Raw genomic sequence first — 25,940 nt, forward strand, 5'->3', positions numbered from 1 at the left:
ATGGCGGCGTGGGGAAGGAGGCGCGCGGGCCCCGGCAGCACCAATAGTGGTGGCGGCCGGGAGAGGTGAGCTGCGGCCGGGCTGGAGAATGTCAAGCTATTGGGGCGTCTCGGCCGAACGGGGCGAGCGGGAGGAGGCGGGCTGCAGCCGCTCGGGGCTCCCCACGACCCCGCGGCAAGGGCGGGGGCCCCGCTGAGGGGAGCGTGGCCAGGCAGGGCGGGAGGGCGACGCGGCTTTTCTGAGGGGCGGCTGGTGTGTGGAGGCTCTCCGGGGCCGGCGGTCTCCCTGTTGTGGGCGGGCGGCGGGATGGGGCCGCACAGAAGGCCGGTGGGGCTGGGGAAGGTCAGCGCGGCCCGCAGCCTTTCCTGCCGCGGGGATGCGGCGTTCGGGGCCGGGGTGGAGGAGGGCCAGCCCCGGGGAGGCTCCTTCCACGGCTATTTTTAAAGACGGTGAGGGCAGCGATGAGTCCTCCAGGGTGACCTCTTTCTGCGGGCCGCCGTGGCGGTCTCGGCCGCCTGGGGGGTCAGCGCGGAGCCGCCGTGCTCCGCCGATGCGGGGCGGGCTGTGGCGGGCGGCGATCGCCGCCTCGGCGTTCCCAGAGAGCTCTCTAACGCTCTCCCTTTGCCTCCGTCAGGGCGGAGGAGCAGCTGAGACATGTTGGAACTGCCCGCAGAGTAGCTGTAGAAGTTTGGGAATCATAACTTTAAAACAGGAAAAAAAGAGGAAAATCTTGTTGAGCTGCTTTAAAATATGTATGCACGGTTCCTTACCCACTTAAAATGTTAATTCCTGTATTTCCTTACGTTGGCGTTTTCCTTATTTTGCCCCAGGGCTGACTGATGTAACCAGCAGCTGCTGAAAGCTGCTGCATTTTTGTTGTGAGGCGTTTTCTCCTGTCTCGTTGCCTTACCTAGAGACCCTGATAACCCTCTTAATTTTCTCTGTGGGTTTTGCTTCATTTTATTCCCCTGCTGTAATTCAACAGTATTCTTTTCCCTGGCGCCGCATCTACATAGCCAAGGAGAGCCACAAGTAACCCTTAACCTTCTGGCGTTAATGTGAATCGCAGGAATGCTGTCTGTGCTCAGGGAATTCTAAAGCAATTGAACTGGAAGAGCCGATGGAATTACTGCATCAGTGTAGTTTATTTAAACAACTGAGAATATCACCGAGCACAGTGGCATAGTGCTGAAGCTGTCTGTACCCAGACGGCTGAGGTGTGGAGTTTTCATGTGGCAGACCCCATCCTTTCAGCAGCAGGGAAGGAAAAAAAAACGTGGCAAAGAGCACTTAATAACTTCAATGAAACTTGTTCTACCAGGATGAAAACTGATGCAGACTTGAAAGTGAGTTGTTAAGCTTTTAACTTAGTCAGTGAACTATCCAATAATCCGCTTGTAGTCTGAGGTGATTTTTTTTTTTTTTTGAAGCAATGATTACTCTTGATTTTATGCTCCAAGATACTTACTCCCAACCATGAGTTACTCCATGAAGGTGCTGTGTTCCTTTGTCAATGAGGATTGTGCAGCCAAGCCTGAGAGAGCACAGAAGTGATGTAGCAGAACCACAGGTACACCACTGCTGCCCAGTGTGTCACAGTCATGGTGGTTCTTTTAGGTGTCACCCCCTACAAACGTGGTGGAAGATCGTGCTTCTGATAGGTGTGAGGTGATGTCAGCTGGGTGCTGCTTCTTCCTTGCAATCACTGAGCTGGAGATACTCATGACTGGGCTCCTGCCTCTCCTCCATCAGTGGCTCATCCTACGTCACACCTACCAATCTTGTTTGGCTGCCGGTGGTGCGGGTTGTGTAGAAGGCAGTGCTGGCAGACCTGATGTCATCAAATGATGACATAGGCTCGTGATGCAGGGAATACAGTTTTCTTAGGCTGGACAGAAGTCTTGTCTGAAGACATGTTCCTTTGAACAGGATATTCTGATCTAAATTTCTTCATAAATGAGCTTTTTAGATTTGTCAGCCAGCTAGTCTAAAAGGCATCTGTGTGTTGGGAGGTGGTGTGAGGAGACTCAGCAGTGAATAAAATACTGTCTGCTGTTAGACTGGAGCAGCTTTCAGTTTGGAAAAAAAAAAATCAACCCAACCCCAAAAAAAGTCTAGCAGTTCTATCTGTGGAGGCTGTATCCTTTCACAAATGACTTTATTGATACAAGAAAGTCGGTAAATGGTCAAAAAGTGCTTTCCTCACCAGGACTAAATGTAAGGACATAAATTTCCAAGGATGTTGGCTGTGAACTCCAGCTGGCATTCTGGTTAAACAAAACCACCCAAAACACTGAAGAGATCTGAGTAAATATTTGTTTTTCTTCTTTCTGGATAGAGTCTTTAATGGAGACTCTCTAAAGGGAATTGTTAATCTGTAGAGCAAAAACAACTTTTTTATGCAGAACAGACACTGGATTGTGCTTGGTGTTTTTGCATGAAATTCAGCACGATGACCGCCAGAACACAAGACAGAATGCCATTTGTTCCCCTGGGAGATGTGCTAACAAACTCCAGAAAGAGCAGCTTTAATGTCATCACCACTGCTTGTGTTGGCTTCTCTGCCCCCTTAAAGAGCTCTCCTTTTGCTACCTGTGCTGCTCGGATTTCTGGTACTCTGTTTGCTTAGAGCAATGATTGACCTGTTTCCATTAGCCTGGCTAATCATTAGTTGACTTAAAATTGACACCTCTTCTTGCTCTGGTGGCTGGAGGGTTGTTTTTTTTTTTATTATGCTCTGGTGGTGTTTTCCTTAGTGCTGTCTTCCCTTGCTGAGGCTGTTTGAAGATCTTGCCTTATGTTCTGTTCTCTTTCCTCTTTGTATTTAAGGTACATCTGTTGAACTGAAACCTTGCTTTATTGCTATGCTTTTCCCGTTCTTCCTCCACTTTAATGCGTGGTGACAGCCTGTTGAGAATGGCCCTCTTAAAGCTGCAGGCCTGACAGCCTGGCTAATAGCCTGAGACTGGCAGATTGTGTGGATATTCATCAGAGAAATCATTCTTCTGGTGTTTAATCTCTGATGTGTTAGTACTTTCTGTATGTGGTATCCTGGAGCTCTCCTGCATAGGAAGATACACCACTGAATAGGACTCTGAGGTGGAGTTCTTCCACTGAGAATCAAAGCCAGTCCACAGCTCATTCCTTAATCCTGAAATGAAATTAAATTTCAGAAGGATTTATGTAGAGGGAGGGGAATTTAATGGTTGCATTTGTCATGCCTTGGCTTTATTAACTTAAGCTTGGCTGAGATGCTAATAATGACCCCAGACAAAGTGCCCTGGCCATCAGTAATGTCCTTTTTCCTGCTGGCACAGCCAGCACAAGGTCCCTCTGTAGCATTGCTGAACTAGATTTTGTGTGTGTGCTGCTTGTGGCAGGCCTTATCACACTGCTGCAAGCCTCTCCTATCGTATTTTTTTAACTTCTAATCAGACTGGTCTTCATTTTTCAGTTGATCTGAATGTGTGTTTGGTGCTTGGAGCAATGCTGTTGACCAGGAATATGGTGTTCTTTTAAAGAAAACAAGCAAACTTGATCTAAGTGTTATGGGAAGGGCTTTAAAAGAACTCTTTTATTTGCACAGAACTGCACCTGTGCTTTGTGCAGATTGAGGTTGTTCCCAGCAGTGGCTCTGAATGTTTTGCAGAACTGAGATAGTTGGTTGTCTTGAAACCCTTGCCAAAAATTTGGCTGGCAGATCAAGGAACATCTTTAGGCTGAGGGGCAGCATGCCTCTGAGGCTGACATTCTCCCTGCAAGTGGATGGTGGTAGAAGGATGCTGGGGTTGTTCCAGGATGTTCTCATCTGCCCCATTTCCTCTTCATTTATTTCTCTTTCTGCCAGTTGGCACCTGGCAAAACTTAAGGTCTTTTCACACTGAGTGGTGTCATGCCTCCTCTTTAGAAGGGTGTTTATTTCTCCATCCATAGAGACTGTCCAGTGGAAACTTACATTACAGCTGCTGTTCTGAGGAAGGAACTAGGAGAGTGTTCCCAGCGTAGAGACAGAGCAGTGGAGCTGCTCTGAAGGCTCCAACTGGGAAACTATTGGAGTTGCTATTGTTCCACCAGCTGCAGCATCCCTCTCCTGGTGCTCTCTGATATTCCCATGTTAGGAAGATAAACCAAATGTAATTTGAAGCTTGCCCTATAGCTAAGACAGACACTTCTGCCCCTCCTGCTGGTCGTAACTCTGTTAACAACTGATTCCTCACATAGCTCTAGCAACACCTTAATTTTACACCAATGATTTAAGATGATTTTCATCTTGCTGTGTGGAATAGTTGAGAGTACTGTCACATTCCCCCATCCATGCACTCAGCTGGCACCAGGAATGGGACATGTAAAAATTGTCCAGTTTAGAATATGGATGAAGCCACAATAAACTCTTTGAATATGAGGTCCAGAACTATGCTTACAAAACAGCTTTGTAACTTCTAGCCCTTTTTTGGGGGTGGGGAGACAGATCCTGGAAACTCCTTTGATTAAATAATAGTAACAACTGCTTTCAGGTTCTGGTCTAAGGTAATAGCTCCAGGGCTTCAGAACACGGAGCAGCATTTTAAGATTCTGGAATGAGATCCTCTCTGACATTTGGTTATTTTCCATTCTTCTATGTGAAATGGAAGTTCTGTGAAATGACCACACTTCATAACGAGTGGATGCCAGCTTGGACCCGACTGCATCGCTCAGCATTTTTGTTTGTCATTGCTGGGGGGTGGGGGACAAGCTCCAAAAGGCAGACTCCACAGCCTCCAGTGTTTGAGCAAATCCAGTTGCTTTGACTGGATTTATTCCTGTGCAGCTGCTGCATTCAATTGAAAGGCTGTGTCAGGAGAGATTGCCTCTGTGGAGAGAGGTTCTCGGTCTTACTCTGCATGCCAACAAGGTCTAAAACCTTCTCAAGCTCACCTATCCCATCTGTGTCTCCTTCCATATCACCTGAAAACAAACCAGTTTTCAGCTTTCCATCCTCCAGGGCCAGCCAGTTCTTGTATGAAAATAATAGGTGATAAATCCTGCTTCCCATGTTCTGGAAGTGGAGACTTTCTGCTGGCATTGCTGACTCTTCGTGTGTGCTTCTATTGTTTGAGCAGCTCATTTTTCATTCTTTGGTTTTGGGTTGCCCATTTTGTCATTTGCAGCTTCAGCACTGGGATATTTAATCCCATATTAGAAGACTAATTTGGAGAAATAGTATAGTTAGGGGGCCAGGCTCCATCAGGGCTGAAGCCTTTGTGCCATTTATTTCCCACTAATTTTTTTTCAACAGACCATATTTTAAGGTCTGCTTGTTTTGGCTTAAGAGGATTGTGCTTTTCTTGACTTCATTCTTCCAAAGTCCCAGAGCCTGGTGAGCCAAATGAATTCCAGAAGAGATGGACAGTGCTGCCTCTGGGCAAAGTCTGTGGTATTCCTGCTCTTTGACAGGTGGTTGCTGCTTGTGGTATGGTTCTGGTTGTGAAAGGAAAGAAGGGATGCTCAGAGGGGAGAACAGGCAAGATCTGAGTGAGGAGAAATGAGACTGACAAGTTAGTGCCACCTGTCCTGATGGCCTGGAGAGACCCCTTGTCATGTAGCTACTTGACTTGATTCCTAGTTAGCAGCCCAGTTGCCCATGGGCAGAGAAGTGGATTTGCTTCACCCTTGTTTTCCCAGTGCTGGTAGGGAAAAGATCCTAGGGTCACCAGGCTGTTGTGTTGTTCCTAAGTTCTGCAGAATTCTTAGTTGAATTTGCATTCTGCTTCTCTGTTTTGCAGATGCCACTGCAAGTTCCTAGGTGTTAGAAAATGCTGACAATGCTCCTTTGTAGGAAATAATAATAATTTTATCTGGAAGGCTCTGTTAGCACGGGGTCAGCTTCCAGCTTGAAAACACCTTTCAGCAATAGCTCTTCCCTGATTATGGTTTCATCAATGGTGGTGTTGTACAGAGTTACTTTGAGACTCAGCATGTCTGTTGTAACGAAACTGGCATTTTTCATTTGGAAGAAGCTGCACTTGGAACAGCTGTCATCAAGGAAAAAAATCCTTGGCAGAAACCATAACCAGTAGTGTCAGGGTATCACCTGGTTAATTAGTTCTTTGTTAGAAACTCCTCAATGTCAGCTGATACTTAGCTATAGTAGAGATTTAGCACTAAGGTTCCACAGTGCTGTCCTTCAGTTTTCTTTGCAATCTTGCCAATTCACTACAGAGCACTAGAGCCCACCACAGCCAGTGCTGAAAGAGTTCACCGTGATTTTCCAAACCCTGTCTGACAAGGTGATGGCCCTAAAGAAGCCCCTGGCACACAACAGCATTCAGGTGGATTCTTACTGTCCTTTTCTACCCATGAAAAGGCCAAGGAGGAAATGTGCTACCGAGAACTCAGTAACTAGCTTGTAAGTTGAGTTTTCCTTGCAGTTTATATCAATTCCAGCCAGACTTTTAATGAAACTGCTTATTACTCTGCTTTGAGAAAGGCTGCTGCCTCTTGGGTCCTGCTGTGTGATATGTTTGCCACTGTTCATAAAAGCAGCTCCTTCTGGCAACAGCTTGTCATTTAACAGTACTCTTGATTGCAGATGGCCACTGCACTTACCCTTTGCAGCATGAATGGAGCTGCACATTAAGGGTGATGTCTAGTAACAGCAGCTTGTGAGTGTGTATTTTCCCCCCCTTATTTTCCAGTGCACACACACAAGTACCATTGTACTCAGGGAGCAGAAAGTACTGGTTTCATTCTCCATCTCAGCAGTGTCTTGCATCCCAATAGCAGGAGAGTCTAAATGCTGTTGGGCTGAGGTTGTTTTGTCTGCTGTGATTAGGTTAAATATATGTGTGTTTTGTTCTCCTTCTGCCGAAGGAATCTGCTAGATATTTTTATCCTTGAGAGGCCCTGTGCTCAGTTTTGTTCTGGTTAAGTACAGAAATGGTCAGAAATGGTGATTTCTTCTGCTTAGAAAGGAGGATTGGGCCTTGTTCTAATGGGGAGTGTTTTACCCTTTGGCAGCACAGGTAAACAATCATAACCCTATTTTGTAACAGTTTTACATCAATGTAGCTGCAGCTGAGTTGATGTGTGAGAAGAGGCTGGAGGGAAGGTGGAAATGGATGTGACTTCTGCTAGCTAAATGCTGCCTCTCAAATGGAGGATGTACAATGCTTGTGACTCCCCTGTCAGCAGGGAGTGTGCTCCAAGGTAGAGCCAGTGGCTCCTCCTTCACTGTTAAAGCCTTCCTGGGTTAAAAAATTGCTCCTTTTGCTTCATCCTGCTTCTGGAGAGGTGGTGAACTGTTCTCTAACAGTGCTCTGTTGCCTTTCTCACCTACACTTCCAGCCATGTGTTTTGACCATACTTGTTGGCTTAACTAGGCTGGGTTTACTATGAAGGACTCGATAGAAAGCTTGTACCAGTGGCAAGGCGGTAGCGTTGGGAGAAAACATACTGACCTGAAGATGACTCCTCTCTTACCACCTTCCAGTGCCTCTTGATGGATGAGCTGCTAGTCTTACTTCCTGTGAGAACTTGTCAAGTGGTTCAGTTGCTGATGCAGCCTGGTCACTAAGCTGTGACACTCCCAGCATCCAGAGAAGCTGCTGGGGTTAGGAGTGTGGGGAACCGTGTCAGGATTGCTAACAGGATCCTGTTTTCTCAATGTTCTAGTTCCTCCAAGTTAGGAAGAAGGTAAGGAAAAATGTTGCCTTATTTTGGGATGACTTCATGTCCAACAGGCCTTATTAGCTAATGTGAAATGAGTGCTGAGTTGAAAGCTGCCTGTTGTGGAGCAGAGGCAGCGACTGACTGCCCTCCAGGGGCTACCCACACCTTGGGTGTTTTTCTCTCCTGTTCTCACAGCTGGGGGAGGTGGCAAGGTCTGGAAGCTCTGTAGTTTTAATTGTGCCTTTCCCGTTAACAGGGTCACCTTGTCCTCCACGGACTGCTACATCGTGCATGAGATCTACAACGGAGAGAACGCCCAGGACCAGTTTGAGTACGAGCTGGAGCAGGCCCTGGAAGCGCAGTACAAGTACATAGTGATCGAGCCCACCCGCATTGGGGACGAGACCGCCCGCTGGATCACCGTGGGGAACTGCCTGCACAAGACCGCCGTGCTGGCGGGCACCACCTGTCTCTTCACCCCTCTGGCTCTTCCAGTAGATTATTCTCACTACATCTCCCTGCCTGCTGGTGTGCTGAGCGTGGCTTGCTGCACTCTCTATGGCATCTCCTGGCAGTTCGATCCCTGTTGCAAGTACCAAGTGGAGTACGATGCCTATAAACTTTCCCGCCTGCCCCTGCATACGCTCACCTCCTCCACCCCCGTGGTGCTGGTGAGGAAGGACGACCTGCACAGAAAGAGACTGCACAACACGATAGCACTGGCTGCCCTGGTGTACTGTGTAAAGAAGATCTATGAACTCTATGCTGTATGACTTCAGCAGGGAAGAGAGAAACCCCACAAAGACAAGCGTATTAAAGACTCCCACAGTAACGTTTTGTTTTTCCTCTTTGAGAAGCAGTGGAGACTGGGAAGGATTTGGTTTCATAGAGCTGTTGTTTTGAAAAGGAACATATCACTGGTGCACCAAGGGGGTTTTCAGTTTCTTTGTTATACTTTAAGATGTGGATGTGCAGTGACTTGAGAGCTGTATGTTAGGCTATGGGAGTCCAATCCAGCAGCAGGATGTCGATGCAGGAGAGCTATAGAAAGAGAAAGGGAGGAGTGAAAGCTGCTTTTTTTTTTTTTTTCCTTTTTTTTTTTGTTGGGGGGGGGAAACATTTAAGTACATTGTTTAATTGTATTACACAGAACCAGCCAGACTTTATCATTGACCATTAAAGGATGAGAATTTCAAATGCTTTTGCTCTCTTGTTACTGTTATCATAGCCCACTTTGACAGTGTGCTAACAGGGGATGGAGTCTTTGCCCTGAGAGCTCCCCTGGTGGTGACCATTTCTGTGAGCTCAGACCTGATGTTCCCCTTGCCTATCACACATGGCAGCAGTGTCACAGCAGCCATCTGTTGAAGGAATGGCTGCAGAGCATTGCTTTTCCTCTTGCTTGACTAGTTGTGTTTCTTGGAAGAGGCTTACTTGTTGCCCCCAGTGTTTAGATCCTCTTGGGAATTGCTTAAGCATGGATGGTTGGGTTAAAGATGTCCCAGGTCCTTTGCCCTGCCACCTCCAGCCATTGCTTCTCTGCACAGTGGAGATAAAGCTGTAAGCTTCTGCTGCAAACACATTCTGCTTGGTTCCTCTGCAGGTTCTTTGTCCTGTGGATACATCTCCACTGGAACGTGCTGTACCCCCTGCAGATGAGGGCTGTCGTGGCAGGAGTCCACCTGTCCTACCTGTGTGCTCTGTTGCTTTGGAATGACTCTGCCCCAGCTATGGAATCCCAATGCTCCTGCTTGGAACACAGGCTTCTGGAGCTGCCTGCTACTGCTGCAAGCAATCCACATGCTGCTGCTATCTGAAATTTGAGAATTCAATCTTGTGCATTAATTCATCTTCTAGCTCCGAACTGTCAAAATCTTGTTCTTACAGCAGGAACTATTGACTGTTTTGCAAGATCTGCCAGTTACTGTTAGGAGACAGGAGCTTGCTCTCCATAATCTCCTCCTACCAGATGGAAACCAGGCGTGGTTTGCATTTACAAGGCCATCTTGGCCCTGCTCCAAGTGTTATGATCTGGATACAGGAGCAAAGCCCTGGAAGAAAACCTGCCTGCACACAGGTGTGCTGCTTGCTTCCTGGGTAGTCACAGTCTGACCTCCACAGCTGAAGCTCTGACCTTGAGAAGCGAGTCTCTGGAGGTCAGAAACCAAACTGAGTTAGTTCTATCTTTAACTTTCCAAATTACAACAGCAGGCAGGGAGAACTCTGGGCTGCAGCAGGCTTTTTTTGGCCACGGTTCCAACTCGTGCTTTTCTGCTGATGCAGCTTTAGTGCTAGCAGGGTGTGCATCCCAGCCCTGTGTGCATGCTGGGCACACAGCCTTTGCTGGAAGTTCAGAGCCACTGCTTTCACCACCTGCCCAGGCAGCTGTACCCTAGCTGGCACCTGGGGTGCAGGAATCTCCAGTGGCATGGAGACATTTCTAGGTGGCAAGAGCCTTTTGCCTCCTTGGCTGGTACAGTGGCTGAGTTGTCTCCCTCCAAGGTTAAAAGAAGCCAGGATCCAGAGCAGTCTCTATTTATAGCAACAATGTACAGTTGCCTTGGCAGAGAGCAGGGGAAGAAATGCAACTACTTCATCTTTCTGTGGTTAGGCCAAGACTGCTGGGCAGGCTGCCCTGCAAGTCCTGACGTTGTTTGTTTCTAAACTCCTGTTTACTGGAAGAATGTTAAACTAGTGTCAGATCTGCCATAGCTGATATGGCCTCTACTGCTGCAGCAGCCCTGAAATATCCCTGTGCTAGCCACACACAGGACATTCCTGCTCTTTGTCAATCCATGCAGGATGATTGTCAGGGCTGGAAATTTCTTTCCTTCACTAAACCTCTGCAGTCTTGGCACTTCTTTGTGCTGAGCTTCCCCTCATCTGGAATGATCACTGGCAGAAGGACTAACCCTTGGTAGGCTCCTGGAATATGTGGTTTGCATTGAAGACTGGAGTTAAAAATGAGAGTTTCCTGTGGCCTTCTGTATGAGGGACAGTGAAAAGTCAGCCTGGCTGTCACCACAGACAGGTCTGATCTAAAATCACATCCTTCATTCCCTTCTGAGGTAGAGAGAACACAGATAGTAGGGGGAGGGGGTTTGTTTTATAAGAAATATTGGTGATAATCCAGTTAAATGCTTGGTGACACCCAGGCTGTTAGTAGATGAGTGCTGTATCTATGGAAGATGACCAGGGAGAATGAGGAGTCTTGAGGCCCTTGCCTTCCCCTAGCCATGCCAGCAGCTGTGGGACACAGTGGCTGGGGACAAGCCCCATGTGCTCTGCTTCCCATCCTGTTGCAGAGGTGCTCTGACATGGAGTGTGCTACATTCCTCTCATCACAGAGATGAAATTTTCTTCCCAAGGGGAACATGCAGGCTCTTGGTGACCTCTGGCTAGGAGCTGTTACTCCAACAGTAACCCCACACCATTGTTTTCCCCAGGCCTGAGGTGTTGCAGCTCTCAGCACCCTTGGATGGTAACACAGAAGTGCAAAGCAGTCTCTCAGTCCTTCCTCAGCCGTGACCTGACCAGAATAAAAAGCAGCTGGACAAAGAATGCTGTAATTTGCCAAAGAAATTAAGGGCCTGGACATGCAAAATACAAAAAGAAAAGCAAAACTGATGCTTGCAGAAACCTCTTGTGAAGAGGGGGAGAAAGTAAGGTCTTGGTTTCTATCTTAACAGGGAAAAATCTGTAAGCCTGAAAGCCTCAATTTGTGATTTCAGCCTTTATGTAACAGATCTGCAGGCTCAGCCACAATGAAACTGGCAGAGGATGTCCTGAGCCAGCAGAAGTACTGAAACACATCCTGGACATCATCTGGATGGATTCTCAGACATCATTTACACATCTGTAGTGATCAAGAAAAAGCTTTTTGAAGGAGAAGGTCCTGCCGAGCCTGCACACCTGTACCAGAGTTTGTGTGTGACTAATCTTTTGTGGATTCACACCTGACTGCTGGGGGCTGGCAGATGATGGAAAGAGGGCTGGGATTAAGTTGTTCTGCAGTAACCACTGGTACAACAGGACCTTGCAGGGATGTATGAAAAGGCAAACAAAACCTTCCTGCTTTCCCTTCCTCTAAGGTTACCTGCTGTGAGGAGCTAAGTAGAACAAAAGATTAATTCCATAGCAAGGTAATTTATTTGTCATCAGATGTGCAGTCACAGGCAGGACATTCAAGGCAGTACATGTAGAAAATGCTGGGAAGTGCATGGAGGTGGCAGCAGGGATATGGATCTTGTTCCTACTAGTAGGTTTTGGTTCTGGAATCTGGTTCCTACAAGTAGGCTTTATTTCAATTATAAGTTTAAAAAAAAATATTTCTGTCCTTATTGAGTTCTCTCTATGCAGCCATTCCTTTTTGCTAGTGGTGCTGGTATCTCTCACCTGAGGGGAAGGGGTGAAGAACAGAGTGTGGCACTTGCTCAGGCTGTCAGACCCCTTGAAGTCTCTGATACTGTTCCCCCACTGGATGGGATCCCCACTTAGCATCTGTGATTGCTTTAAACCAGATGAGACCTAAGCATTTGTCTCTTGCCCAGCCTACACACACAGATTCTCACATCAGTTCCTACTTCAGATTGGCACTGGATGGCTTAACAGATCACAGTAACCTGACTTTAGCCTCATGTATCAGATGTTTTGGCATGTTAGCAAGCAGAGGCTCTGAAGTTTCCCACTTCAAGCAACATGTACTAGGTCAGATGAAGAGGAGACACTGATCCCAAGAACTCCCAGCTGAGTACTGTGTTTCACAGAGGCAGTGGGATGCAGAAAGCCAAGACCTGCTGGTGTGAAGGCCAAACAGGTGGGGTTTATTTGTGGCAGGGCTGTGAAGTCGAGCATGCCTGCAGTGAGGTGAGGGAAGGTGCTGGCTTCCAGCACATGGGCCTACCCTGCAGTAGTGTGTCCTCCCATGCAGCCTCAGCTCTCCCCCTTGTCCCAGCACCCTTCTTCAGGTGAGGTTTAGGTGCTGTCTTCCAGCAAGAGGGGCCTGCCCTAACGTGGGGGAACTGCTTCCCAGTCTCCATGCAATGGCAAACTGCAGCATTTTGAGAAAGGCCTCTCCTGCAGGAGCACCTCCACTGCCGTCCCAGCCAAACTGCAGGGCATTGGCCTCCCCCTACAGGTTACTGCTCGGAGGAGCTGAGCTCTAAGAGTCCTTTGTCTTTCTCTCCTTTTTCGCTCTGGTGGCCATTAAGGTGAAGAAGAGCCTGGGGAAGATGTTTCGCAGGTAGACAGCCAGGGAGGGGGTGAGGCCAGCCACGAGGACCTCCTTCTTCTTCTGTCCCACTGCATTGAGAACCACCTGAGCGACCTCCGCAGCTGTCTGTCCTTCAGCTGTGTTCTTGTCCATAACTGCCAAAGGAAAGCTGAGTAAGCACCACAGCAGCAGGTAAGCCACACCACAAAGCCTTCCTAGGACTGCCCTCCTCTCTGTACGTATCTGCTGGGCTGCATTTGGTTTATACACCACTTGTGTATGGCTTAGAAGCCAATACTGGCTGTCCAGGGAAGCTCAGTCTGGGTGGGGAGTTCTGTTCCTACCCTGCATCCAGCACTGTCTGTTGATCCCTCAGGGTGAACTTGTCCCCCCACCATGGCAAACACACTTTGGAGTAACTCAGCTGAGGTTGAGATGCTTTAGACAGAGAGCACAAGATCCTCTCTCACCTCCATAGCGAGATCCGTCTGATGTCACAGCGTTGAGGGAGAGGTTTGTCTGAATGTACCCAGGGCTCACAACTGTCACCTCAATGTCATACTGCTCCACCTCTGCTCGCAGGCAGTCGAAGAAGGCCTGGGTGGCATGCTTAGAGGCAGCATCTGAAAAACAGGGAGAGAGCTCTGCACTAAGGGAAGGAGCAGGGCTGAAGCAGGATTCACTCCCCTGGGTGGGTTTTTCACTGCAATGCAGCCACTTCTCAGCAGGAACCCAGCAGCTGTTCCCCAGCCTCTAGGTTTGAGTTTGTTTTAGTGAATGGCAGCAACGGGTAGTGGGAGTGAGAGGCAATTTAGGAAGGCAGATTGTAAAGACTTGGCAGCTGGCTGGGATCCTGAGCCTACCATCAGAGCCATGCCAAAGCACTGCAGGGGGGGAACCCAAGCTGCCTCCCACTTGTGATAAAGGAGCCACAGAGCCCGGCGTGGGAAGTGTGAGATAAGGCTGGGGGAGCATGACAACAGCATGAGAGGGCAGAGCTGGCTCTGCCTGCACAGAGCTTTATGGACTGACAGAGCCTGGCTGCACACAGATGAAAGCCTGGTGACCCAAGCAGACAGGAGCAGAGGAGTATGGCCCAGGGCAGGACTTCCCCATGAAATGGCTGAGTGGCTCCTTTAGCCCAACCCCTTTCCCTGAGCACTTGGTCACCACCACTGTGGCTGCCATCACCTCCACATGGCTGCAGAGGTGACACCAGTGTCACAGAGCTTAGTGCAGGCTGCAGCAGGGATCTGGGGACCTCAGCAAGAGCTGAGCTCCATGCTCACTGTGCAAGTGCTCTGGAAGCTCTTCACAACACCCTTTCCCACTTTCATGTTTCTTTGCAGTGATCTACAGATGTTTGTATGCCAAATGCTCACCTTTTGGTTCCATCTTGTATAAGGCTTTTCCCAGTAATCTCACCAATATTATTTCTGGTCATAATTGATTTGGCATGAAGAGTTTGCTGGATCAAGATAAGTCTCAGGCTTTTGGTTTTGGCATTAGTTGTAATATGGCACTTTTATAACTTATTAAAAGTTCCTTCTTTCTTATAGGAGATTAACCAGGCAAACAGCCAGGATAACATACAATAAAATGCTGGAATTAATCAGACTTTCAAGTGTGCAGACAGGATGACCAAGATGTTTCCAAGACACTGAAACCATATTCCCCTTCTCCATCTCTTTAACACCTTTAGGAGAGGGCTAAGGTTTGCTGTTTGAGTGCCTTGCTCAACAGCTGGCAGTGATTTGTGACCACACCAAGGATGATGCAGAGCTCTGCCTTCCTCTGCACGCAGCCAGCTGTACAGAGAGCTAAATGTGGAAGCAGTAGCCAAGTGCTCATTCAGTCTGGTGCCCCAAAAGTGTCGTCCCCATCCTCTGTGGAGGTACTTACAGGCAGATCTGAAAGGAATGCTTATTTTGCCTTGAACACTGCTGATGGCCACAATGTGGCCTTGTCTCCTCTTGATCATGGAGGGGAGAAGTGCTAGCAAGAGACAGAAAAGACTCACTCAGAATAACAGTCCTGCCATTGCTGCTCTTGAGAATCAATGCTTTAAAAGCATCAGAGATGCTTCAGTGAATGACAAGATCCCTGTTCAGCACAGGGCCTGGGCAAGGGTGTCCAGAGAAGGGCAACAAGGCTGGTGAGAGGCCTTGAGCACAAGCCCTATGAGGAGAGGCTGAGGGAGCTGGGACTGTTTAGCCTGGAGAAGAGGAGGCTCAGGGGAGACCTCATTGCTGTCTACAACTACCTGAAGGGAGGTTGTAGCCAGGTGGGGGTTGGGCTCTTCTCCCAGGCAACTAGTGGCAGAACAAGAGGACACAGTCTCAGGCTGCACCAGGGAAAGTTTAGGCTCAAGGTGAGGAGAAATTTCTTCACAGAAAGAGTAACTGGCCATTTGAATGTGCTGCCCAGGGAGGTGGTGGAGTCACCATCCCTGGAGATGTTCAGAAAAAGCTTGGCTGTGGCACTAGGAGCCATGGGTTAGTTGTCAGGAGCTGTTAGGTATTAGGTAACAGGTTGGACCTGATGATCTCTGAGGTCTTTTCCAGCCTGGGTGATTCTGTGATTCTGTGTGCCTCTAACTTAGGCTTCCGTGCTTAGGATGTCTCTTATGAAGCTTCAGCCTGGCTGGGACATTCCCTACCAGGAGACTCCTTGTGCCAGTGAGGCTGCACAGAAGCTCTTAGAGCTGCTCCCACAGGCATGGTCAGGGGCACTTGCTCTTTGCTACCATCAGTACATCCTGCAGTTTCCTGCAGCTGACACACTGCAGGCTGAGCTTTCCAGGTAACTGAAGAAGCTTCCCCAGAATGCTGCAGCTTCCCTACTGCCTTCTCTAGGGTTTTACCAGCACTAACCAATTCTCTTCCTAAGTCCCTGCCAGACCAGAGTCAAGAGGTGTTTCAGCCAGGTGGTGTTTCTGATCAGGTGCTTCCCATGCAGTTGTCCCAAGCATCTCCTGCCCATAACCTTTCCTCTTACACTCTCCTGTACCAAATACAGTTACAGAAGTTAAGCTGTGCTTAGTTGTGTTGGCCTGCAGAAGGTATCATCCAAATCCATTGTTTCCCCAGTAATCTGGATCACAGGTACCTTTGGTGAGGGCTATGGGGCCAAAATAATTTGTTTCCATCACTTTCTTATCCACATCCAGCCTTGTGTCCACAATTGTGCCACGGAAACTGATGCCTGCATTGTTGATCAGTATGTCCACATGACCCAGGTACTTGAGGATCTCTTCAGCAGCATTTACCACAGCTTTAGTGTCTGAGAGGTCAAACACCACCGTGTGAGGTTTGTGTGTCTGTGAATAAACAACAGACTTTAGCAAAGACCAGGTCAGGCTGTGCTCACTGTGCTGCATGCTCATGGTGGGATGAGCATTTGAGCCACCCAAACCTTGTGCAGCCTCAGTGCAGCAGTTCCCCTGGGTAGGAATACATGACAGAGGCAGGTTGTAATCTCATCTCTCTCTGCTCTTGTAGCCTGTCTCTTATACCAGAGCTTAGGGAGGGGGGCAAGGGAGGTCTTCCTCAAGTACTAAAGTTTTCTATTGTCTTATTAAAGAAAAGGCATCTGAAAAAGTAAAAAAATTAGTCCCTGTGTCTTCTGCAGAAGCCAGCAGTGCTGGTGCAAGGTACCAGGGGTCTGGGCACCCTGCACCTGCATGCTTTCACTGCCACTACAAGGCAGGGAGTCTTTCTGACAGCTCATTCTTGTAGGGCTGTTACAACACACAACACAGCAGCTCAGTGTACTGCTAGGGCAATACCTGTCCCAACCCACAGAGCTGTATTTTTCCTATTGCTCAACAGAGCAAGCAGTTCTGTACCTTCTGTAATAACACAAAGAGAAGTCCCAGCCCCAGGAGACACCAAGCAGGCCTCTCCTGATGTCCATGGGCCTCACACTCACGTTCTTTCGGTGGTTGGTCACAGTAGAAAGCTGCTGTGCCAGGTCTTTGAGCTTCTCACTGTCTCTGCCACAGAGCACCAGCTTGGAGCCAGCTGCATGGAAGGCTTTTGCACACTCTTTGGAGGAAAAGAGAAAGGCAGATGTTTGAATGATGGAGACAACAGCAGATCCACATCATACCTGGTGAACAGGGTAAAGCTTCTGTTAGCCAGCAAGGATCTGCGGGGGCTTTATGGCTCCTGAGTGATAGGCTGCTTGCCAGGGAGGTGACAGCAAGGTGCCATCTTCTCTGTGACTTGGACAGGCAGGTGACAGCAGTGAAGCAGCTGGTGTGCTCCCAGTGACTGCTGGTGCTGCTTACACATCCTGCCCCAGCAGCTGGCCAAAGGGTGAACTCTTAGGAGTTTCAGCTCTGCTAAAGCTTTTGGAGGCCTTGAAGCTAATGGCTTCAGCCAGGTGATCCTCTTCATCAGGAAAAGGCTGAAGAGGGGATGCCATCCTATTGCCCTCTCAGGGGCAAAGTGAGGCAATGGCATGCTCTTCTGCCCTCCCACTCTGATCCAGGCAGACAAACTGCTCATTTGGGGGAGGGGTGACAGTGGGTGGTAACAAAGAATGCACAGTGATTAGAGGTGGTCTGGTGTGTTATTAATAACTGGGAGTGAGGGGACAGGGTAAGACCTTGGTAGTGAGTCAACAAGGGAGGAAATGTCACTCTACAGCAGTGGAAATCTCCACACCTAGCAGCACTTCATCTGCCAGCCTGTCACAGCTGGGAGGGTCTCCTGAGCTACTAGGTCTAACTGTTCTTTATGTGCAACACCAATTGTTTTACCACTCCCAGCTCTTTGGTTGTGACAGGTAGAGGAGATGACTACATCTTCTTTGGGGTTACTGAACAGCCCTACCCTTAAGGACAAAGCCACATGCAAAGACAGCATCAATTTGAGCTCAATTTGTTCTCTCAATGTACTCATCCTAATGAAAGGCCTTGATAGCAGAGAGCATCTTGTCTTCTCTTCTAGAAGCTTTTAAAGCAATTAGAGAAAGCACAGTTAAAAGAATGGGGGGGGGGGGGGGGGGGGGGGGGGGGAGCAGAAAAACCAACCCAACTCTGGTTTTATTTAGAAAAATAAACCTGATGTGGCAGTGTTGGGTTAATGGTTGGGTTTGATGATCTTTAGAGGTCTCTTTCAACCAAAAGGATTCTCTAAAATAATACTCACTGGCAGCTTGAAGTTAGAATGGATGGATTTGTACCACAAGAGAAAGGGTATCTTAACGTGAGGAGCAGGGAGGAGGAGTGGGAAGTAGGCAGAGGATCTGGAGATGCAACAAACATGAATGCAGAAACAATTTTAGAGAAACAGGACCAGGCTGCCCAGGAGGGTTGTGGAGTTTCCCTTTCTGGAGATATTCAGAACCTGCCTGGATGTGTTCCTGTGTGACCTGCTCCAGGTGATCCTGCTCTGGCAGGGGGGTTGGACTGCATGAGCTTTCAAGGTCCCTTCCAGCCCCTACCATTCTGTAATTCTGTTGTGAAACAGTTTGACTTCCTGCCTTGTTTAAGACTTAGAGAAAGGCCTTTTGACAGCACAGGAGCAGCAGGACTTCTTCCTTGCTTTGAGCCCCAGTTTCTGCAGGATGGGTAACCTTTTCCTTAACAAAGGCTGATGCCTTCTTGCCCTGGCTCTAGCCCCTGCAGGGCTGTGCAAGCTGTCTCTCAAAACTCAGAGCAGTATAAGAACTTTGTTTGCTCCTGCATTATTCCAAGAGGTGCCCCTTCCACAGTCCTCTCTGCTTGTGGCACCTTTCAGTGCCCTTCTTCAGGTACCTACCTTTTCCCAGGCCAGAGGTAGCCCCTGTGATCACCACCACTGCTTCCTGCAGGTAAGCTCTCATCCGCATCCACTGCAGCAGCCGGAAAAGGCCAAAGATCCCCAGGCTGCCAAAAAGCAGGGGGATGATGACTGTGCTGGTGAAATCCATGAGCTTTCCTTTCTGAACAGTCTTCCTAGAGCCACAAGATGAAAGCAGAGAGACCATTTCACCACCAAGGGAATCAGCAGAGGCTTGAAAACTAGGGAAGTCCTTTTCCTTAGCCCTGCCTCAGACCACCAATAAACCAAGTCCCACACAGAGGGATCTTCAACAGATTGCCTCATCCCTTCATACAGACTTTCAAAAGTTCACAGCAGTACCCAATTTTAAGCACTTGAATGCTGATCTGAACACCCCAGCAGGCCCCTTGGTGTTGGATCTTGTCAGATGTCAAGTAACAAACTTGGGCTGAGAGATGCTGTTCCCACATTTTGCTCTTGTATGAAGTGAATCACAGAATCAGTAAGGTTGGAAAAGACCTCAAGGATCATCAAAGTCCAACCTGTCACCCTCCACCTCATGACAACTAAACCATGTCAGCAAGTGCCACGTCCAATCCCCTCTTGAACACCTCCAGGGACAGTGACTCCACCACCTCCCTGGGCAGCACATTCCAATGGCCAACCACTCTCTCTGTGAAGAACTTTCTCCTCACCTCCAGCCTAAACCTCCCCTGCACAGCTTGAGACTGTGTCCTCTTGTTCTGGTTGCCTGGGAGAAGAGACCAACCCCCTCCTGGCTACAACCTCCCTTCAGGTAGTCGTAGACAGCAATGAGGTCTCCCCTGAGCCTCCTCTTCTCCAGGCTGAACACCCCCAGCTCCCTCAGCCTCTCCTCATAGGGCTTGTGCTCAAGGCCTCTCCCCAGCCTCATTGCCAGTGGATTCAGGGTGGCAGCTCCTCAGGGCTGGGATTCTTCTGATTGCAATAAAACCTCTTAGATCTTGCTAGGACAGCCAGTACCACAGTATCAATGTGCCAGTGCCCAGTTACTGTGTGTTATCCCAGAGGGATAGAAGCCAGTCTGTCTTCTGGAGACTCAGAGTAAGTTTCCCCTCTGACCATGCTATTTGCTTAATGCACGAAATCTGTGCCTCCAGCTCCTGTGTCTGTCACCACCTGTTAGCAGAGAAGTTCTCTGATCCAAATGAGCCACATGTCCAATCTCATAGCCTAAAGCCAACATTAATTGTGCAGTCTAACAGCATGAAGCTGTGCCCTAATATACTGAAATTAAACCTGCCAATGAAACCCAAGCTAAAGGTATCTACGAGACGTAGCTCATCCTTGCAACCAGATTCTGATACCAAGGCACAGCCCTAATCTCCCTCCTAAGCTCCTGCCTTCAAGGGAGTAGTTTATGTTACAGCTTACTACATGGCCAAGGAGTAAATGACACTTCTGCTCTAAAAAAGGTCACTCATTTTCCCACTGTGTGCACCCCCAGATTGCTCAGCTGGATGCCACAGGGCAGTCTGTTACGACCTCTTCCTGCAGTCTGTACGACGTTGGGGTCACAGATGAGCTAATATTTAGGTTTGATTATCTTCCTTGTTGTGCAGAGGGACTTTGATCTGCCAGCTAGGGCTTTACCAGGGAGATAGGGGAAAGGGCTGGGCACACACTCATGCACCACTTCAAACAGAAGGACGGTGTGAGAAGCAGAAAAGGAGAGGGAACTGGTGATGCTAAGCCAGAAGTTGGGGTCATCAAGCAGGACTGAGCTTGTGTGGAGCTGAGGGGGTGGCAGAGGCTCTGTGTGCTGTGGAACAGAGCTCATGTGGAAAATGTCAGGCAGAGCTGGGACAGCAGCTGCTTAAAGAACACACCAGCTTACTGAACCAGGGTATGAATTGAGGATTTCTGTAGGTATGGTTAGAACACAATAAAATAACATACAGATAGCTGAGCTAGCTCTAAATAAGCTTGCCCAGACCTAAAATTAAAGCCAGCAAGTTAGTACCCAGCTTTTCTCAAGGTACTGTGGAGCTTCCCATTCTTGAGCTAACTCAAAGTGCTCCTGTGTGTCACACACAATGCAGCTGGACACACAGGCCACAGGCTCCTCCAGGCAGAGGGAGTGTGCTCAAAATGGGAAATCAGGAAGCCAAAAGAAGGATAAAACTCATCCTGTTGCAGAGCAGTGCATGAGCACAGCACCCAACTGCTTAGAGCAGTGTCTTGTTCTCCTCCATCTCTGTGCTGAGCACACAGGCTGTGGGGTTTGTACTGATCTACAGCAGAGGGCTGGCAGAACTGATTTAATGTTAAGAGTGTTGCCCCTAAAATGATTCCTGGGAAAGAGCTGTTCGTGCACAAGGCCTTTGGCTGCCTTGAGGCTGCATGAGCAGGAGTCCTCCTCACTGGGTTCTGTTCAGCTACTGATTTAAAGCAGCTGCCCTCTTTATGTTGTCCCTGGTATTTTTTTTGCTCTCAAAGCTCTCTGGAGATTCAGAAGATGAGATGTGGGCAGAGACAGCAGGTGCTGTGCTGACATTGAGCAGCATTTTGGAATCCAAAATCTTCAGCTCCCACTTAGGACCCTTCATTATTTCCAAAGTGAGAGCTGCCAGGTGAAGTGGCATTTCCTTTGGGAGCCTGTGGTCAAGCTAAGGCATTGGAAAAATCTGGGCCTGAGCAGCTTTGCTTCTACTTTCAGTAAAATGCAGATGAAAAGGTAACTGGGAAGAGGGAGCTTTGCTGACACCTCCTCTAACCAAACCACACTGGGAGAGGGGAAGGACTCCCAAATCTGATTACAGCAAGGCTCTGTCACATTCTGTGGCAAAAATAAAGGTTGAGTTTGCAAGGACTGACCTCTGCCACAGGGGCTGGTGGAAAAGAGCCTCCATCTGAGCAACTAAAATCTAACCAGGGAGCATCCCTTGCTCACCAGTACAAACCAGTTACACCTGCTTAACTTACTCCTTAATCATGTCACTTACTCATCTACTTTCTAAGTGAAGGAGGTCTGCCTTTAATCCTTTTGTGTTTGAAAAAATCTTTCTTGGCCATTTACTGCTTTGCTTTCTCTCTCCCCTCACAATTATATACAGGAACTGGGCAAATGATTCCATCTCTGCCTGAAGGCCACAGCAAGCCAAGACCCAGGCAACAGCAGCAAACCACTTCTGCAGCTTCCAGGATACAGGTTGGATCAAGAGGTAACCCCCTCTGATAGATGGGGAAGGGAAGGACTGGTTGAAGGAGAGGAGCAAGAGTGCTCAGCAATGTAGACCCCTTCTGATTAGTGCATACAGCTGCAGTACCTTCTTCCAAGGCAACTATTCCAATGGTCCCTTAAAAAGTGACCCAGAACAAGGAAAATCCCAATTCAGGCAGGCTTGAGAAAGAGGACAGCCAAGCTGAACTACATCATTTTGGCAAGGAGGGATTTCTGTAGCCCCTGAGCGACAAGATTTGCTTTGATTTTCATAGCTGAGCTTGCATCACAACCCCCCACCCCAGCTCCTTATTTTAGCTTGTCATATTGCACAGGCTGAAAAAAACATCATTGATTAAACAGCAGTGGAACAAGAGCACATGGAAGTCAGCTCAGGCCATAGAGCCCCACTGCAGCATGTTCAACAACATCCACCTTAGGGAGCCCAGTGCCAGGCTGCTGCCAGGGCAGGGTGGCATTCCTCTCTGTTCAATTTGCAGAGTTTTTTGGTGGAAAGACCAAAGGAAACAATTGCTCCAACCTGAAGAAGCTGTATTCTGTTCACTAGTAGAGTGGTCTTCTGAAAAAAAAAAAAAAAAAAAAAAAAAACCAGAGAAAAACCAAAACAAAAATCTGCTGTGATCTGAAGGAGAATGAGAGATCACAAAGTCACACCAACTAAAAATGTGAAGTTGCAAGACAGGGGCTGGGAGAAGATAAAAAGCATAAAACCCAACTTGAGCTAAATAACACTTTGAAGGAACTGAAGGCATCCCAGGGCAGATAATGCCATGTCACATTAAGAACATGGGAGAGGGCAGAGAACACATTGATCTCCACATCTGTTTGAGGTGAACTGGGCATCCCCAGAGCTCTTGCTCACAGGTCTGAGACCCCACTGTCAGCTGTGTTCAGAAATTTGGGGATTCATGCTGAGGGGAAAAAAAAAGATCTTGACAGCTAATGTTTATGACACCAGGTTATGGGCAGGAGAGCAGCCACTGCTCAGAAGTGGTTCAAATAAAGCTCTGGAATTCTCAGTTCTCCATCCCCATAGGCAGGATTGGATCATGCAGGGTGTTAGAGAGCAGGAGTGAGAATGCTGACAGCATAAGCACATCACAGGTGATGGGAAACTATCTGAACAGCTTAGCATTAAAAAAAAAAAAAAAAAAAAAAATCACAGCTATCCAGTCAAAAAGCTTCCCCCTTAAAACAAAACCTGCTGTAAAAGCCAGGACAGTGATTTCCAAAGGAAGGAGGATCTCAGTTCATAAGGTCAGGGACATGCTAAAGGTGGCAAAGATGAGATTGAGTCTGAAAAGCAACTAACCCCAGGGTAGTTCCCCTCAACAACATCTATTCTCCAGCAGCTTCACCTAGAGTCACATTGTCCCTTCCATGACAAATGGCAGCAACTGGGAGGCTATTTTCAGAGATCAAAAGGTGTCATTTAAAAGGATAAAAGGAAGGCAAAAAAACTCCTTTTTTTCCTACAGAAGCCCTTGTGCAGCAGCAGAGCAGCTCTCTGCTCGATTAGCTCCCGACTTTAGTCTGAAGAAAGCAGAGTGTCCTACCTTAGAAAAGCACTCACTTGCCAGTGGCCCTGGGAGGTGGTGTCTCTCTCTGCTCCTTTAACAGCACAGACCTGACTTAAATTTGGATCTGGGCAGCATTCCAAGCAGAGGCTCTGCCCAGTGCTGGGCACAGCCAAGGACTGCCTCTGAAAATGAGCCTCCAGGCTGTGACCTTTCAAATGGGGGCAATTTAACCCCAGACTGAAAAGGTGGAGGGGAATTCAAACTGAGACAAAACTTACAGCACCCTCTGATTATGGCTAATGCCAAACAGTTTCTAGTACTGGGGCACAGATGTGCTGCTGAGGGACAGGCTTTAGCACCAGGCTTGGTAGTTAGATAATGGTTGGACTCAAAGATCTTCAAGGTCTTTTCCAACCAAAACCATTCTGTGAATGCAGAGCATCTATAAAGAGCAGTCTGAGGCTTTCCACGCTCTAGATGGAAGAAGAAAGAGGCAACTTGTGCCTCAACTGTGATTCTTCATTAGTGTGGTTATTATTGGTGTTGCAGTGCACACTCTAAGATGGGCACTGTCCTAATGAATACAAAAATCACCTTTTTGTTTTTCCTCTTCCATTAGGATTTTTGAGACCTCTAAGCACCACTGAACAGCAGATGAGTTTCTCATCACACTCTGCATCAAACCCCAGTGTTTACTGGGGAAGTGGGAATTCCCTACAGCAGCCCAAGTTCACCAAATCCCTTATAAGCTATGACAGGGAGAAAAATAAGAAATACTTGTGTCTTCTATCAGCCAGTTTCACTCACCCAGCTGCTTTGGAAAGAACATCTAAGCCAGGGGGGAAAAAAAAGTCCTATGGCATTGTCTGTTAAATCAGTGATTTCATGTAAGCCAAAGGGAAATTTGCTGATAATTTCTCTGCTGCAGAAGATTCCCATAAAGGGAAAGCTAAGCTCAAAAAAAAAAACCAAAAAAACCCAAAAAGTCATTCAGAACCCAGTGAGAAAAAAGAGTGATTACATCAAGTGAAACAGTTGAATTACTAAAATGCCAGTGGGCACTTCCATGCTTACACCATCAGCCCTCATTCCAGAATTTTACAAGCAGAAAATAATGTTAAGAAAAACCAAAAACCCCAAACCACTGATGTCTTCAGAAACCAGTAAAGCTCCTAAGAAGGAACACAGAATTGAACAGAGCTCCTCACTACAACACAAACACCTCAAAAAGATACCAGAGGAATGGTTGAGGGGAAGGAAAACAACAACCCAGCTGGAATTTGCAAAACAAATGATGACACCTGGTGAGATCAGGAGTGGCTGTGGCAGCCTTATTGTCAGGAGCTGGGTGAGTGTCTGGTATCTGACAATTGGAATATTCTGAATTAACTTTTTCCAGTGGGATTCGACCAACCTGCTCTCCCTTACAAGCATTACTTGAAGAACAGCCTGGGAAACCCATCTCCTTACAGTGACAGTTACAGTAGTCACTCAACAGCAGCCTGCTTGTGTCTTTATAGAATTGTTATGCAAAATAACTACCTCCTGCCATAGGGCAGGGAGGGCAGGAAAAATAGATCTCCAGCACCCAAAAACCTGACTGGACTTGAGAAATCATCTCCATGCAAATCTTCTGTTCACTTTTATTCAGTTACAAGCTTCAATTCCAACCATCTCACTTGAAAATTCTCTGCTGGTGCTTGGGATACAATCAAAGTGATCTGGTTATGAACCAAAAAATTACAACACTGGACGTGCAGAGAAAGTATTTCCCAAATCAAGATTCGCCTAAAACAGTGAGAAAATAAGAGCTGGCGTAATGTATTTCCCCGCCCTGATTTACGTCTGTGAAGGCTATGACAGCGATGGACTCTGCACTTGAGAGCCCAGGGTTACCCTGCACACAGATCAAGGCCGCCTTCGCCCAGCCTCTCCCGCACTCAGCAGACCTCCATCTCTCTTCACCACACTCGCCCCTCCCCGTGGGTCCCCGAGGGAGATCACCGGTGTAAGGGCAGAGGAGCACTGACCTCGTGGCCCCCACAACGTCACGGGGGCGAGCCGCAGGCACGTCCCGCCCCGGTCGCCGCAGGAAGGAGCCGGCCCCCTGCCGGGAGCGGACCGAGACGGCTGGGCCGGGGCTAAGGGGACGGGGAGACCCACGGGGCCGTCGGGCCCTACCTGGCTACTTCTGTCACCATGGCCACCGCCGGAGCTGCCGGGAGAGCGCATGCGCCTGAGGCACAGCGGGGAGTGGGCGGAGCTTCTGCCAGGGCAACCAATGGCAGCCAGCTTCTCCGCGACGCGACCGGAAGCTGCCGTGCCGCTGGTCCATGGCAGGTGCTGCCCGGAGGGGAGCGGTGCGCCCGGCTCAGGGTTCCGCCCGGCTCAGGGTTCCGCCCGGCTCAGGGTTCCGCCCGGCTCAGGGTTCCGCCCGGCTCAGGGTTCCGCCCGGCTCAGGGTTCCGCCCGGCTCAGGGTTCCGCCCGGCTCAGGGTTCCGCCCGGCTCAGGGTTCCGCCTCGCGGGTCTGCCCTTCTCTCCTGATCTGGAGCTCAGGACGTGCTGT

At 48.5% G+C, this 25,940-nt stretch overlaps 2 protein-coding genes across 7 annotated transcripts; one reads left to right on the forward strand and one right to left on the reverse strand.

Moving 5' to 3' along the window:
- Positions 1–8,710, forward strand: TMEM11 (transmembrane protein 11). Its single transcript, XM_054391181.1, has 2 exons — positions 1–65; positions 7,904–8,710. Exons 1-2 carry the CDS (start codon positions 1–3, stop codon positions 8,418–8,420), a joined length of 582 nt encoding a protein of 193 aa, XP_054247156.1. The 3' UTR covers positions 8,421–8,710.
- Positions 8,711–11,793: 3,083 nt separating this feature from the next.
- DHRS7B (dehydrogenase/reductase 7B) lies at positions 11,794–22,292 on the reverse strand. 6 transcript variants are annotated; one of them, XM_054390924.1, is made up of 7 exons: positions 22,268–22,292; positions 18,628–18,803; positions 16,790–16,905; positions 15,968–16,178; positions 14,762–14,854; positions 13,330–13,482; positions 11,794–13,014 (listed from the first exon to the last, which is right to left on the reverse strand). In XM_054390924.1, exons 2-7 carry the CDS (start codon positions 18,776–18,778, stop codon positions 12,809–12,811), a joined length of 930 nt encoding a protein of 309 aa, XP_054246899.1. In that variant the 5' UTR covers positions 18,779–18,803; positions 22,268–22,292; the 3' UTR covers positions 11,794–12,808. The 6 variants fall into 6 exon arrangements, with proteins under 6 accessions (XP_054246899.1, XP_054246902.1, XP_054246900.1 ...); XM_054390927.1 differs by lacking the exon at positions 22,268–22,292 and having other exon boundaries at positions 16,784–16,893; positions 18,628–18,817; XM_054390925.1 differs by lacking the exon at positions 22,268–22,292 and having other exon boundaries at positions 18,628–18,817.
- Between the last annotated feature and the right edge of the window lie 3,648 nt (positions 22,293–25,940).

Source organism: Indicator indicator, chromosome 22, assembly GCF_027791375.1.
Source record: "Indicator indicator isolate 239-I01 chromosome 22, UM_Iind_1.1, whole genome shotgun sequence".
In the NCBI taxonomy this organism is placed as follows: domain Eukaryota; kingdom Metazoa; phylum Chordata; class Aves; order Piciformes; family Indicatoridae; genus Indicator; species Indicator indicator.

What these genes read in the sequence shown, in the direction of transcription:
- TMEM11 (XM_054391181.1), top strand. Translation starts at nt 1, where the DNA reads ATGGCGGCGTGGGGAAGGAGGCGCGCGGGCCCCGGCAGCACCAATAGT. An exon ending in AGTGGTGGCGGCCGGGAGAG is followed by an intron (nt 66 to 7,903) that starts GTGAGCTGCGGC and finishes TCCCGTTAACAG; the next exon opens with GGTCACCTTGTCCTCCACGG.
- DHRS7B (XM_054390926.1), bottom strand. Translation starts at nt 18,778, where the DNA reads ATGGATTTCACCAGCACAGTCATCATCCCCCTGCTTTTTGGCAGCCTG. An exon ending in TACCTCTGGCCTGGGAAAAG is followed by an intron (nt 16,906 to 18,627) that starts GTAGGTACCTGA and finishes TTTCCTCCAAAG; the next exon opens with AGTGTGCAAAAGCCTTCCAT. An exon ending in CCCCATAGCCCTCACCAAAG is followed by an intron (nt 14,855 to 15,967) that starts GTACCTGTGATC and finishes GTCTCTTGCTAG; the next exon opens with CACTTCTCCCCTCCATGATC.